This window comes from Anabrus simplex, chromosome 10 (assembly GCF_040414725.1).
Source record: "Anabrus simplex isolate iqAnaSimp1 chromosome 10, ASM4041472v1, whole genome shotgun sequence".
NCBI classification, from domain to species: domain Eukaryota; kingdom Metazoa; phylum Arthropoda; class Insecta; order Orthoptera; family Tettigoniidae; genus Anabrus; species Anabrus simplex.
In genome coordinates this window covers 14,988,570-15,004,305 of record NC_090274.1, presented here as the reverse complement: position 1 = coordinate 15,004,305, position 15,736 = coordinate 14,988,570, and the positions used below count along the sequence as shown (strand labels likewise).

At 39.1% G+C, this 15,736-nt stretch overlaps 1 protein-coding gene across 1 annotated transcript in view; it reads left to right on the top strand.

Moving 5' to 3' along the window:
• The window catches only part of LOC136882252 (microtubule-associated protein futsch), a 98,153-nt gene that overhangs the window by 36,897 nt on the left and 45,520 nt on the right, over positions 1 to 15,736 (top strand). Inside the window, exons 8-9 of the mRNA XM_067154804.2 lie at positions 12,756 to 12,989; positions 13,371 to 14,129. Of these exons, the coding sequence (XP_067010905.2) occupies positions 12,756 to 12,989; positions 13,371 to 14,129 (993 nt within the window). The remainder of the gene's footprint in view (positions 1 to 12,755; positions 12,990 to 13,370; positions 14,130 to 15,736) is intronic.

The following is a 15,736-nucleotide window of genomic DNA, read 5'->3' as shown; positions in this document are numbered from 1 at the left end:
GTCACCTTCTTCCCAGTCCTTTTTTTTTGCTAGTTGTTTTACGTCGCACCGACACAGATAGGTCTTACGGCGACGATGGGACAGGAAAGCATTTGCCTGGTGTGAAAATGGGACACCACGGAAAACCATTTTCAGGGCTGCCGACAGTGGGGTTCGAACCTACTATCTCCCGAATACTAGATACTCTCCGCACTTATGCGACTGCAGCTATCGAGCTCGGTGTTCCCAGTCCTAGCCCTGCCCTATACCATTGTCGCCATATGACCTGTCTGTGTTGGTGAGACATAAAACAAGCCCAATAATAATAATAATAATAATAATAATAATAATAATAATAATAACATAATTCTATGTTCTAATCTTTTTTCAACCAGTATAGGTTTTTGAGAGACACCGGGGTTGCGGTATTTCATCCTGAAAAGAGGTTTTTTCTTCTTTAATTTACTGACATGAATCTCTTAAATTGGATTCCGAAACACTGAGCAAAGAGAGGGAGAGAGATACAAAACCTATAGAACACTTTATGCATTTGCCCCAGTTTTACCATGCCTGCTTACATTAAAGAGTATGAACACAAAATAAGTTTGCTTAAAAATTACTTACTTATCTCGACGGCTGGCGCTGCTATTTTTAAATTAATTGTTGGATGAATCCTTTCCACGTGCTTTTTTAAATTCGATATGGAAGACTTGTAAGAGCATTTCTTCCCGCACATAGAACATTTCGCGAACTCGCTATCTATTACGGAAAAATATGACCACATAGAGCTCGTCTTTGCCCTCTTCATAACGTTGACAATATCAAATATCAAAGCACAGAAACAACTCAATTCAATACTAGTCAGTCAAATCCGCGTTAAGCGTAAAATACTAGTTAATAGCGGCGGTTACTGCTAGCGAGTAGCGAGTACGGCCACGCGCTGCCGGTGTTAACCGAGTTCATCCGAGTATTGCCGAGCTTCTGTGACGTGCCAGAGCGCGGTGCCCTCGGTACGGTAACCGAGTACACACGAGTATTGCCGAGCCGCTGATATTTCAGTAACTAGATATTATAATACTAGTTAGTAAAAATACTAGTTACGGGAGGCAGTTACTGGTCACGACTTCGTCCGCGCACTGGCCTCGTTAACCGAGTACACACGAGTATTGCCGAGCCCCTGTTATTTCAGTAACTGAGTATTTCCTGTAATCGTAACAAGCTCCAATCGCGTACTGGTAAAAGATCCTTGTTAAGTTATTTCCCAGCCACAATTTTCATGGAAATATCTCTTCCTGTCTGTAACGTCTGCAAGGTACACGCAAGTAGGGTAAGTTAAGTTTCGTAATTTCCTCTTACGTACTATTTTCTGTCTCCATTGTACAACCGACATCCATGGAGAAATATATTAAGTCGATCATTTTGAAAAAGAACGAAATTACCAAAAAAGGAATCCTACTTAATAACAGAGAACTGTACTGTAAAATGAATGTAAAAGGCACATATAAACAATTATTTAGAGAAAAGCTGAGGCAAGTGCTGAATAGGAACTTTATGTTTTAACAATACGGTAATTACAATAATTAAAAATACAACAGAATATTGCCCTAAATAATATAAGAGGCAAATGAATACAAAATAATAGCTTAAGTAAATATTCAGAGAAACAATACAATTTTGCTTTAGGTCGCACCGACACTGATAGGTCTTACGACGACGATGGGAGAGGGAAGAGCTAGGAGTGGGAAGGAAGCGGCTGTAACTTTAATTAAGGTACAGCCCCAGCATTTGTCTGGTGTGAAAATGGGAAACCACGGAAAACCATCTTCAAGGCTGCCGACAGTGGGGTTCAAACCCACTATCTCCCGAATACAAGCTGATAGCTACGTGGACCATGCCACGAGGCCACTTGCTCCGTACATATTTAGAGAAAAACCAAGGCAACTGCTAAATAGGAACTTAAATTTTTAATAATATAGTAACAAAAATACAACAAAATGAATTCCACATAATAGACCCATAAGAATAATACAAATGAATGCGAAATGCAAGCTTAAATAACTGTACTCTTTGTTCAACCACTGGCCCGTTTCTCTGCGGAGCCGGGTATGTTCTTTTAAAATTTTGCTTTACGTCGCACTGACACAGATAGGTGTTACGGCGACGATGGGATAGGAAAGGGCTAGGAGTGGGAAGGAAGCGGCCGTTGAGTTAGTTCATGGATAATTAATAAGTAACAATTATAATATAATTATATGTTATAGTCTTTTTTCAACTGTTACGGGTTTTTGAGAGACACCGGGGTTGCGGTATTTCATCCTGAAAAGAGGTTCTTTTCTTATTTAATTTACTGGCATGAATCTCTTAAATTGGATTCCGAAACACTGAGCAAAGAGAGGGAGAGAGATACAAAACCTATAGAACGCTTTATGCACTTGCCCCAGTTTTACCATGCCTGCTTACATTAAAGAGTATGAAAACGAAATTGGTTTACCTAAAAATACTTAACTCGACTGCTGGTACTGCTATTTTTAAATTATTTGTTGGATGAATCCTTTCCACGTGCTTTTTTAAATTTGATATGGAAAACTTGTAAGAGCATTTCTTCCCGCACACAGAACATTTTCGCGAACTCGCTATCTATTACGGAAAAATATGACCATATAAAGCTCGTCTTTGCCCTCTTCATAATGTTGACGATATCAATGCATGATTACAACTCAATGCTGGTCAGTAAATTCCGCGTTAAGAGTAAAATACTGGTTAATGGAGGTGGTTACTGATAGCGAGTACGGCCACGCGCTGCCGGTGTTAACCGAGTTCATCCGAGGATTGCCGAGCTTCTGTGAGGATAAAAATCCGCGTTAAGAATAAAATACTAGTTAATAGAGGCGGTTACTGCTAGCGAGTACGGCCATGCGCTGCCGGTGTTAACCGAGTTCATCCGAGTATTGCCGAGCTTCCGTGAGGATAAAAATTCGCTGTGAGAGTAAAATACTAGTTACTATATAGAGGCGGTTACTGCTGGGGAGTACGGCCACGCGCTGCCGGTGTTAACCGAGTTTATCCGAGTATTGTCGAGTTGCAGTTATTTCAGTAACTGGATATCTCCTGTAACCGTTACATGCTGTAACCGTTACAAGCGCGTACTTGTTAAAAATACCTGTTACGTTATTTATCAGCCATCACTACGGTGCATATTAAAAGGCTCTTCTGATAATTTTGTAACATAAGAGTCTCTTTGTTTCCAAAACATGGGTTCATCAGTATAATTTTTGACGGCACAGGATCATAATCCATATACCCCATTCAATGCGAATGTCTACACTTCATGGGTAATAAATAAATTTCATATTAATCCGTATTGAAGAGCAGTATCGTGTAAAACAACACATAAGGTTTCAAGCTATTTAATACTATTTGTTGTAATCTTAAAAAGGTTGAAACTAGTTTCGGTCTTACTAGAGACCATCATCAGTCAAAATCAATATTAGTTAAGGCAAGACATGTATTATAGATAAAATTTATGAAGAAAGTGTGTGTTGCTGAAATTCAGTGCAAGACAAGTAAAGATTTGGATGTCAAGCACTCATCATAATCATATGTCCTCAACTCAACCCTTCAGTGAACTTTCCTATCATCATTCTGTTCACACTTGTTTCAGCTGAGCTGAGTTCTAGAAAATTCCTCAAGTGCTAGTATTTTAAGTGTTTCACCTGGTCTTCTGCGAGGTGCATTCCTCAAATTGGAGGAAGGCTGAGAGCTTGCACAGGACATGTGTTTAAATATTTGGCCTAGAGATATCCTTTTATTCCATTGACTAAATATCGCCAGGTGGTCGTTTTAGCCAGCGTGACCAATGACGATATATCGTCAGTTAGTCTTTCTCGCAACGATTGTCACTGACAATATATCATCAGCTGGTCCTATAAGGGTTAATCTATGCATTTGCTAAGTAATGGCATCTAAGTGCATGACTTATTCACACATGTGGAGCAGGAGTTCGTACTATTTTCGGAAGGCTTATCAGAGACCGATCATCTCACCCACATACTTCCTGTGAGGGAATAGAGGTGTGTAATTTTTAGCCTTGTAGCCTCGTATACCAACAGTCGGGTTTTGAGACAATAAGTGTTATAATATGTACCACAGTACACTATGCGTAAGAGGAGACTGGGATTCTTTGGACATATCGTGAGGATGCAGGATTCGAGACTTCTGAAACAACTAGTACAACACAATCTCGTCTCAAAAAATACCACAACAGGATATAAATGGATCAGAAGTAAGAGAGGATTTGAAGGAAACAGGCCTTACAACAGAAGACACCACAAATAAGATAAAATTGAATACAAAATTCAAAACACCGCTTTACCTTTACGTGAAACAAACCTGCAACACGCATATTTTCAAGCGAGGAAAGGGCACGAAGATCGGAGCGTCTGAAGACGTACTGGGAGGACCATAAAGCCCGAACAATCCCTTTCAAAGAGACCTGAATGATGGACTGACTAAAGTGATCCTATGTGATCATAAAACAAGAAGAAGAAGAAGATACCATTGTACTCCTGTATTGTGCAAGACATGTAGAATAAGCAGTTTTGACGAATTGCATCTCCTGATTTTTTGGTTTTGTAAAGTTGGCAGGTATGCTGGCAGCTTTGATCATGATGGGAACACAGAGAAGACTGGAAGTTAGGAAGCTAGGCAGAGAAAGAGATTTTTAAGACCATTGATGCAAGTGAAGGTCAGAAAATTCTGGGCTGAACGGTCCCAGGAACCTCACGTCAGCAGTCAAGGGTTAATTTTTGCCTCTTCCATTTTCCTATCTCTATCCACCTTTTTTCTTGTTCCACAGTTTCCACATCAAGACTGTCATGATGTCTGCTCTTCTGATACATCTGGGAAGTAGAGTTGAGCTCATTGTGGTTGTGAAGAAATGCGTTTAGTTGATGAGGAGATTGTCTTTGTCTTGTCTTTACATACTGACCTGTTGTTGTGTTAATCATTGTATATGTTCCTTTCTATGTAGGATGTAGAACCAGACTTGGTATATATAGTCTGGCAAACTAAATGTAACAATAATTACTACAGAGACAACAATGTTTAAAACTATAGAAACTGCTAATGTCAAGGATTTTATCATTTACAGAAACTTCAGCTGGAGAATATTTTTGCTCATACTCACCCTCAGCTGAATTAACTGCTAGGTCCAGTGATTTTATAGTTTACAGTATCTTCAGCTGGAGAGAATATTTTTTTTGATTCTTAACCTCAGCTGATTTAACAAGCTATAAGATTCCAGGTAACTCATGGTTAATGTAAATTGCTAGGTCCATGTGTGTTGGCTGTAGGATACAAATTATGGAATTGTCAAAAGTTCCTGTAAAACTGATGTTTGGGTAGACATAAGTTACTCCTTAGTAAAATTTTAAATAGAATGATTTTGGGGCATTTGTTTTTAAGGTTAGACGATCAACAGTCGTGCATGCACATGGGAGATTTTGCCATTTTGTAGCATTTTTATGAAATAGAAAACTGGATGTTAGAATATCAACAGCTGGAATTTCTTGCTTTTCCTGTTGAACCCTTGATCTCTAACCTGTCCCAAGACGAGTGTTATCACTAACCATTCATCAGTGGGACTGTGCTAATGAAACCACCAGCATCTGCAATTGTCACCTTTATGCACATAAGAAAAGTAAACCAAGACTTAAAAATACACATATACAGGCACTTTTTTTGTTTTCAAAGTCCTAAAATTCATAACTACATAGAAAGCATTTCTTCAATTCTTGGTCAGTGTACATCTCCATCGTAACCAGTACACTAAGATAACGTCTATTTCAATACGTTCAAAGGTGAAAATTGCAAAAATTTTCTTTCTTTCACTCTGTTCTGTGTTCACTCTCTCTACTAGTCCATTTTCTCCGAAAACACCAGTCAGCATCGCACTTAATGACCATTGTGAAAATGAGCACATGATCACACTTTTTTTAATCAGCAGAATTGTTGACTGATGCATTTGTGTCCTACTTTAAGTGTCTCTTGTTAATATTTGCAGATCATGATTCACTTTAAGGTCTGTCTATTTGCTCTTAACTACCCACATATCATGTAAACACTGTCCGCCTCTGTAGCGTAACGGTTAGTGTTATTAGCTGCCGTCCTCGGGGGTCCGGGTTCGATTCCCGGTACTGCCAGGAATTTAAAACTGGCAGGAGGGCTGGTATGTGGTTGAAATGGTACATGCAGCTGACCTCCAATGGGGGTGTGCCTGAAAACAGTTGCACCACCTCAGGATGAGGACACGAGTTTACTTTATGTAAACACTCTGTTCGCGCATTTGATCGGTGGTCAACACATACTGCCTATCTGCAAGGACTGTAAAAGAAGGGAGCCTACAACTTTGAAGGAGAAAAGACACATGTTTTATTCTTGTAGGTTTGCTCTTGTTCGGGTTTGCGTATTTCTGCATTTACTTTGAATATATAATCTAACATTACTCTCATACAAATTTTAATTTATGCTTCCACCTTATCGATACATAGTTTATATCATTGAATAGTACTAGTTTCGGCTGTTCATTGCAGCCATCCTCGGCTGTTCACCATAAATTATTAGGTCAGGGTATCATTAAGAATTATAATAATGCACATACATGTACCTTCAGTAACAAGAAGCAGCTTTTGACAAGCAGGAACATTAACATTAAAATTAGGAAAGAATTTGCCAAAATGTTTGTGTGGAGTGTTTTGTTGTATGGTTGCGAAACATGGGTCTTAGCAAAACAGGATATAAAACGCCTGGAAGCAGTGGAAATGTGGATATGGAGGAGGATGCTGAAAATTAGTTGGATAGAGAAAAAGTCAAACAATAGGGTCCTTAAGGAAATAAACGAAACAAGGAAATTGATAAACACTGTAGAAAAGAGGAAAACCAAATTCCTTGGCCACACACTTCGACATAACACATTCCTTAGATTCACAATTAAGTATTTATTTATTTTCCACCTAGTCGATACAATGATTGCTTAAGGCAATTTTTAATGGTCAAAAGTGGTACATGTTTCGTATATTATCAACATCTTCAGCCACATAACACTGTTTAGATGAAAAATATATAAAATTGACAAAGTAATGCTTTAGAGGAAGTGTCCTTAAAATTAACATAACATTTTAAGGACACTTCCTCTAAAGCAATACTTTGTCAATTTTATATATTTTTCATCTAAACAGTGTTATGTGGCTGAAGATGTTGATAATATACGAAACATGTACCACTTTTGACCATTAAAAATTGCCTTAAGCAATCATTGTATCGACTAGGTGGAAAATAAATAAATACTTAATTGTAAATCTATTGAAGTGCGATACGGACCATGAAGCTGATTTTATGTAATAACACATTCCTCACGACTCTGATGGAAGGAAAAGTTCTGGGTAAGAAGGGAAGAGGAAGACCGAGGAAGAAGTATCTGGATTCCGTGATGGACAGGCTGAATTTTAAAAAAATATGTTGATCTGAAACGCTCAGCAGATGAGAGACAAATGTGGTTGCAGCGACAAGGCCTTGCCTTTAGGATATGAATGAACATACATAATAATAATAATAATAATAATCGTATGGCCTCAGCTACCGTGTGCAGACATTTCAATTTGACGCCATCTGGCTGTCTGCTCGTCAATTTCGACGTTCCGTTTTACTCTAGGCCCCCACTAGATGGCAGACCGAGTAAACCGAAACTCTCTTGGGCGTCTATGGCTGAGATTTAATTAATTTTGTCGGGTAAACACCAAATGTGTCACCAGAGATCTTTTACATGCCGACATCGTACGACATGGAGTGTCGAATGGACTTTTTTCCGCCCTTCAAAAATCCGACTACCTCTGCCGGGTTTGAACCCGCTATCTTGGGATCCGGAGGCCGACACTCTACCGCTGATCCACAGAGGCAGCTAATGAACATACATGTAAACAAGGAACTGCTGAAGATAGTACAGGTGTATGCTCCACAGACAGGATGTAGTGTGGAAGAATAAGAAGAGTTCCTCAATGAACTGGAAACACACATTGTTGGAGATGATGATGATGATGATGACGACCCAGATTGGGGTCGAAACCGGTACCGCTTCTGGTTATAATTAAATAGGAATGTAACACTACATTTCTTATTTACTTGTATTGAATAGGTTGAACTACGTTATTTGTTATTTCATTTTAATTGTCCCACATGGGTATGGCGATAGAAATGAAGATGGAGAGAAACTGTTGGACTTTTTTATCAGAAATATCCGGATAATAAAAGAACACATGGTTTATGAAGAGGAATAGCCATAAGATCAGCCGATATAGTTGGGATGGACAGTATGGAACACTCATCGATTTTATAATAACAGACTGAGAATGAGGAAGTTACGTCATGAATACGAAGATAATCCCCAGTGAAAGTATGGAGGGTGATCATAGATTATTAATTGTGGAATTAAAACAAGTAAAAATCCCTAAAATTGTATTGAAGAAGAAACCAAAAATCAGGATTTGGAAATTGGAGGAGGATAAAAGAATGGCATTCCAAGATTGTATAAAAAGGAAGTTGCCTAACACGGAAAAACGAAGGGGAGAAGGTGAGTGAGGCAATTTAAGACAGACATTTGTGGAAGCAGCAATTGAGGTATGGATAAAAACAAAAGCAAGGGTTGAGGGGAAAGGAGACACAGTGGTGGGCAGACAAAATAAAAAAGAAAGGAACAAGGTGAAGAAAGAAATGGATAAAGGAAATCAAAAAACGAATCAGAGGGATGAGAATAAGATAGAAAGGTTACATGTGGAATACAAAAGATTGAAACTACAAGTAAAGAGGAGTATCAAGGAAGAAAAGGAGAAATGTTAGGGAGAGTTTACCAACAAAATTGAGCAAGGTAGTCGAGGAAATCAGAAACTAGTATGCAGAGTAATAAAATCGAAAATAAAAAATCCAGGCATTAGAGAGAGAAGATGGATCCATAGTACATGACGAAAAGGGTCTTCAGAAGGTGATGGCAAAGTATTTTGAAAAACTTTATAATGAGGATGACTGCTCAGAGGAAGAAGGAGATAAGAAAATGAAAATAATAGATTGAGAAAAAGAAGAGAACCCGATAACATGGTTGAAACTTGAAAGTTTATTCTGTGTTGAATGGTACAGTGAAGGGTTGTGAACGTTTGTTGCATGGTAGCCTACCTATGGATTAAGAGAATTTTGAGAAGTTTACCAGCATGGTACATACAGTATTTGTCTCGTGATATTCTAGTTATGGATACACACATAATTGTGAAATTGCTTACTGATGAAGGCAAAATTGAAATCCTTTGGGAAGTGGACAGGTGTCCTCACCTTAAGCATGAATGTTGAAACTCGCACCTTCGACTCGAGTCGATCCGGGTATTGCCAAGTGTCATCGCATTCAAGATGTTGGCCAAAGTCATATACACATAGAGAGGAACATGTAATGGCAGGTTGATGTCAAGAGGATGCCTGGACAAACATCAACTGTCTCTATATTCTCACTGCCTGCTTGTTCATGGACTCCTCATCTCATGCTCAGTGTCCTCCCCAGAAATTTTCGCCAGCCAGGTAGCAGAAATGAGTAGCCGGGCTTGAAATGCTGTTTTTACTTACTGGCTATTTTCATTGGAAGGCAGTATTTCTAAATTTAAAAGGCAATAAAAGGGTGGGCCGGGCTGAGTGGCTCAGAGAGTTGAGGCCCTGTCCTTCTGACCCCAACTTGGCAGGCTCGCATCTGGCTCAGTCCGGTGGTATTTGAAGGTGCTCAAATACGTCAGCCTCATGTCGGTAGATTTACTGGCACATAAAAGAACTCCTGCGGGACAAAATTCCAGCACCTCGGCGTCTCCGAAGACCGAAAAAGTAGTTCGTGGGACGTAAAGCAAATAACATTATTATTATTAATAAATGGTGAACACATGACATTTAGTCTTGCATATAAAGTAAATATAGTCAGTTTTAGTTACTCTTTTTATCATGTCATTCATTTCATCTCATTAATTCCTCTGGTGAGGTTTACATCAGGAAGGGCATTCGGTCGTAAAAACTCGCTACGAAGATTCGTCTCAATTCATACTCGACCCCGAAGAAAAAACAGATAAGGGTATCTTATTATCATATTAGGCAATATTAATCAAAAGAACTTAATGGCCAGTCATTTGTTTCTCAGTTGAGCAGTAAACTTGATCATGGCTTTCATTTGAATTATCATCGTCTTGTGCCGCCAACATCCCTACTACTGGCGTATCGTCATTCCAAATGATCTCATCTTCACTGCCATTGAGAACGTTCTTGACTGTAGAGTCCAAAAAGTGAGAATCTATTCTCAATTGGTTTCTGGAGATGGTCTCCGTCATTCCCAGCTGGTGTATGTGTAGCAGAAGCCACCCCTTCCGAATAAAGCCGTGCTGTAGAAAGCATGCAAACACATCAGCTGATAACTAGCGTATGTTACGAGTTGTGTTTCCGAATCTAATGCATAATGATTTGAAGCATTCTTTGGATAACTGCGGCTGTTAATAGCCAGACCTATATTTTTAAGTATATTTCATGCTTGTTACATTTCTCACATCAGGTTTTACCTAAACAGCTGAAATTGAAATAAGACATACCGCATTGTTTAGGTTAGGTATGTTATCGAGTGCCCAGATAGTGCTAGAAGTTCCACAACGGAAAGAATAAAAATAAGAAACAAGAAAGCTTGTTGCATTTATGGATATCTACAGGTGTTGTGGTAATGCGTTTTATTATCATAATGTTTAATTTCAAGCGTTCGTTGTTTCCATGTTTTTAATTAATGCATAGTATCTTTTGTTTGGCATCTCCGAAAATCGTGAAAGTAGTTAGCGGGGACGTAAAATTAATAAAATTGTTATTATTGTTGTTGTTGTTCTTCTTCTTCTTCTTATTTGGTGCCTTGGCAAGTAAGACAATAGTTATGATTGGATTGTTTTGATCCCGTTTTAAACCTACTTCTCTCCAAAAATTACGTATATTGACACGAGTTAAGAGATATTGAACGATCGCTTCGTTAATGAGCTCGCCTGCTATATTAATAGCAACAACCGTGAATATTGCTTAACTAAAGTAAATCTGTTTCTTCATCCCGAGGTGATGCAGCTCTTTTTAGGCATGCTCCCAATAGAGGGGAGCTGCATGCACCATTTTTACCGCATATCAACCTTCCTGCCATTCTTAATCTCTGGAGTACGGTACCGGGAATCGAACTCAGGCCCCCGAGAACGGCAGCTATTTGTGCTAACCTTTACTCTGGCGGACATTCTTGACTACAGAAAACAGACATTATAGCATGACTCGTGTGCGCTTGCATTGCGTGGGTCGGACACAAAACTACTCGCTTATTTGTGCAACGTCATCAGAGCTGCATTAGGCGTACGCTACGGAGGCAGACATTTCTTAACTACGAAACACAGATGCCCCGCGTGACATTGACGTGTGTTTGCATTGCGTGGGTCGTACGGACGAAACTATTCACAAATTTGTGTGATGTCATCAGAACTGCAGTGAGGCTTGTACCTGCTTCGAAGTGGAGTCGTCGTTCTTCTCTGATGAATAACATTTAGGAGGGTCTTGTATGCAAGATTTATTTTTCATTTTCTTTGTCTCAAAAAGTAAACGAATAAATACAGTACCTCGTAAAAAAATTAAATTCATAGCATTTCTATTTATTCCCCTCAGGGCATTAATATTAATTATTTATTTATTTATTTATTTATTTATTTATTTATTTATTTATGTATTTATTTATTTATTTATTTTATTTTACATTTTATGGCCTTCATTGGACCACTTTAGTCAATTGTACAATGGGTTTTTTCGACTTTCTCTCAGCTCAGTACTTCTTCGTTCTCTCGGATCTTGATTTTCTCTCCTTGTCTGAAATCACTCTTCCCATGGTTTGTCTGTTGATCTCGGTCTGACCGAGCTCGATAGCTACAGTTGCTGAAGTGCGGCCGTAAGACCTATCAGTATCGGTGCGACGTAAAGCAACTTGTAAAAAAGAAAAAGAAATTTAAAAGAAATCTTGGACTGAATAATAATAATAATAATAATAATAATAATAATAATAATATCAGACAGGTAAACATTAACTGCAAAACTGAACTATTTTAGTGTTGTTATCACGAACAAGACATAGCTGAGAATTTTGAACTTCTAGTTTTGCACTGCTCATTCATAATTACGTAACACTGGGGCTTTCCACTCGGTTGCTGTGGAGTGCCAAAGGAGTTTGTGATGTCCCGCAAAATTGGGTGCTTGCATGCGATTCTGCGCTAATCCAGACATTGCTTGCGCACGGTGCTACATGATAGTCAAGCGAAACACAAGTATGCTGACAGTAATGAAGATTTATCATTTAAACGAGTTTGTTTACAGTATTTACATATTCATTTGGAGCACCCAATGACTCAAATATGTATTATTATTATGTAACTAGCACATATCTAGGTTATGTTCGCAGAGCGGTCCGCCCATTGAAAAGATCCTGGGGAGAACACCGATGCTCCTCATCATCCCATGTTGAGGTTAGCCATATTGCCCAAATTACTGCATTTGTTGGAAATGTCGTTTAATTTGTAATTAGTTTGTAATAATTCTGTTTAATTTAACTTATAATTTGTCTTGGGCATGGATAGCCATATAATGGACGTCTGTTCGATATTGCCCTGCAGCCTATGAACAGCTTACCAATTTTTTACTGTTCTTATCAGGTCCTGTTGAAGACGAAGGAAGCCCCAGTCCTGCAGCAGCAGAAAGCGAGACAGAGGACGCCAGTGGTTTGTCAGAAACAGTCGCAGATGAGGACATTCAGAGCAAGACCCCTAGTGAAGTTCACCAGCAGGAAGAGGACGAACAGAACGTGAAGAGTCCCAGTAGGGAGGTGCCTCTTAAACAACGATTGAGGAGCAGCTCCAAGCAGAAGAGGGACTCACTCAACACTTCAGGTACGGAATAAGTTTAGTGTCAGGATACAGGGATCTACGGGGGTCTTTATTTTATAACTGTGCAGGAACACCACCCAGGCTTGTCTGCTGGCAGATAAAATGTCAAATAACAGTCGTAGAAAGTTGTTTCTGGTATAACTAAGAGACTAAAATCTTACCTGACATTAAAATAGATGCTCAGGGTGATGTCTTTCTGCTCTTGAACATGTTCGGTACTTACTACGTAGATTTTTAAATACTTGAAGAATCTCACTTTGCCTAGTGTTCTCCTTTAGTTCTTCTCTTGTTAGTGTATACTTTTCCTTTTAACAGCTGTCAGTTTGCCATCTTGTTATTCCTGTCATACTGAACATAACAAAAATAAATCGTTTTGTTTTTTAGGAAGCAGTCCTTTGTCTACCAAGGACACAAAGAAGCCGGTTTGTTCTCTGGACGACCAAAACGCTCTTGCTATCCAGTTCATTGTGGACGCCCTCCCCCACCACACAGCAGACGGCATTCGGCAAGCATCTCCCCATAGAAGTAAGGGTTCCGCACTGTCCCACCACACTCCAGACGGCGCTCGGCAGCTGTCTCCGCATAGAAGTAAGAGTTCTGCGACAGCACAGACTGTGAACTCAAGCACTGAAAATACCAGTACAGTTTCACCTAGGAGCAGTAGTGACGTTATCCGAGAGAAGAGAACTCCTAGTCGGTGTGTGAACACTAGTTCGGAGCAGGACGATAGTGCTGCTCCGACAGCGAGCAAGGAAAGTGCTAAAGTGGATTCGTGTGTGAGTGACAAACAAACAGACGACCTCGGTGCAAGCACGCCATTTGTGAGCAGCAGCCTCGGTAAGCCTTGCTTGGTAGATGCAGTCATGGCGAAGAAGCCTGCGGATAACCCTCCCGCTGTGTTAATATCGACCGAGATGCCCATGGTGTTACCGGTTCAAAGTTCCGAACCCAAGACTTCTATGCCCGTGGTCATGGTTACGATACCTAGTTCGCAAGAACTGTGTTCGGTGAGCACGTCTCTGGAGGCCTCCCACCACCGGCAGCACCTCACTGAGCAGGACATCATGTCCATGCCTACCGTGATCGTGTGTGACCCTGACAGAGGGGTGGCCCCGTTCTTCAACCTGACTCAGCAGAACCTATGTGAGTATGGATTATGGTACTCTAATTAGTCAGAACCCTGCACTCTGTGGTGATTAATGTTTGTTTTAACATATTTGTCTGCATAATAGGTACTCATTTATTTCAGTATAACAGAAATTTTTATGCAATTTTTATGCCACTGGATGTATTGATAACTAGCATCATCCATGTAACTTATTTAGATGTCATGCAAGTTCTCTCCGATTTGATTTGACACTTGTCTGTTCCTTTCCCAGATGCATACAGTGATCCATATTTATATTTACATATTTTATACCCCTATTGGAGCACTTAAATCATACCATATACATGTAAGCCTTCAAACAATTAACCAGGAATTTAACTTTCGTCATATTCTTCCTCCTCTCCCAAAACCACTTCATTTTTTCCGACCTGCTGCCCTTTCTTCATCAGATATAACAGACTGTTTTTGCTGCAAAATTGTTAGTTTAACGCTTTGAAGACGTGCGACATACGCCGTATGGCTTTGAGTTCTTGTGCTTATATATCCGCTTCAACGTATTACAAACGTTAGCGGAGTGCTGGAACAGATTCCACAGTGCTTGTAGTTCATTGAAATTAGATGAGATAGCAACACATTGTCAGAACCTAATTCTATTATGACACTAAGTTGGTACTACCGAGGCCGCTTCTTAGCCGCATGGTCTTGCGCGGCTGACGACTAGAGCCAATTTCCACAATTAATGTAATTTTTTCATTTCTCAATGATTGGTATATATGTTGTGTTTCATAAATATATCATGGTGTGTGCAAATATTTAACTTTTGATGTTTTCAACATACTGCAAAAATTTAAAAAAAAATTGAAAGTAGAAAAATGGTTTCTAAAATTTATTTATAAAAGTTAGCGGTTATGCTCCAGTTTTGAAAATAAAGGTATGCAAGCGTAGCTCAAACATTGCTGAATCCAGGTTATCAGTTATTTTTGTATAAAACTGTGAAAACGCTCTAAAATGCTCCATAAGATCTAACTTCACCTGCTCAATGTGTTAAATCTTATATGTTTGTTCTTCACAATCTTTTCTCTCCTCTATTTGCAATTTGTTGCCTTGTAATATTCAGCTCTTCTAAATCATGTATTGTAATTGGAAATAAGGAACAGTAGTTATTATTGGTAAAACTTGCTATGTTACTTAATACTTCAATTGATTAATATAATATTCGTTTCGAATAATAAAACAATAACAGTCGAAATTGTTCAAGACGTACCTCTCTAGCGCGTTTTCCTGTTTATTGCGCCATTATTCCAAAGCCCTAGTCCATGTCGTAGAAACCTAGATAGCATATTTTTGTCACTTTAGTACATTTGTAATTCCCACCATAAGAAATGTAAATAAGTGTTCCTGGTCACGTTGCACGCATGACGCACCGGCAACGACTGGCCTGGCTAAGGATTTGGTAGAGAACTTAATTTCTTAATCATTTTCAGGGCTGAAAAAAATGTGATTGTATTAAGCAATAACAGTGAAAAACCATGCCACAATAAGTGAGGTAATTTTTTTGTAGATTTACTGGTAATATGATACAAATCAGGACTTCAAATTTTATATGTGCTAAGTAAGAAAATTAAATTTCACTCTGTATCGT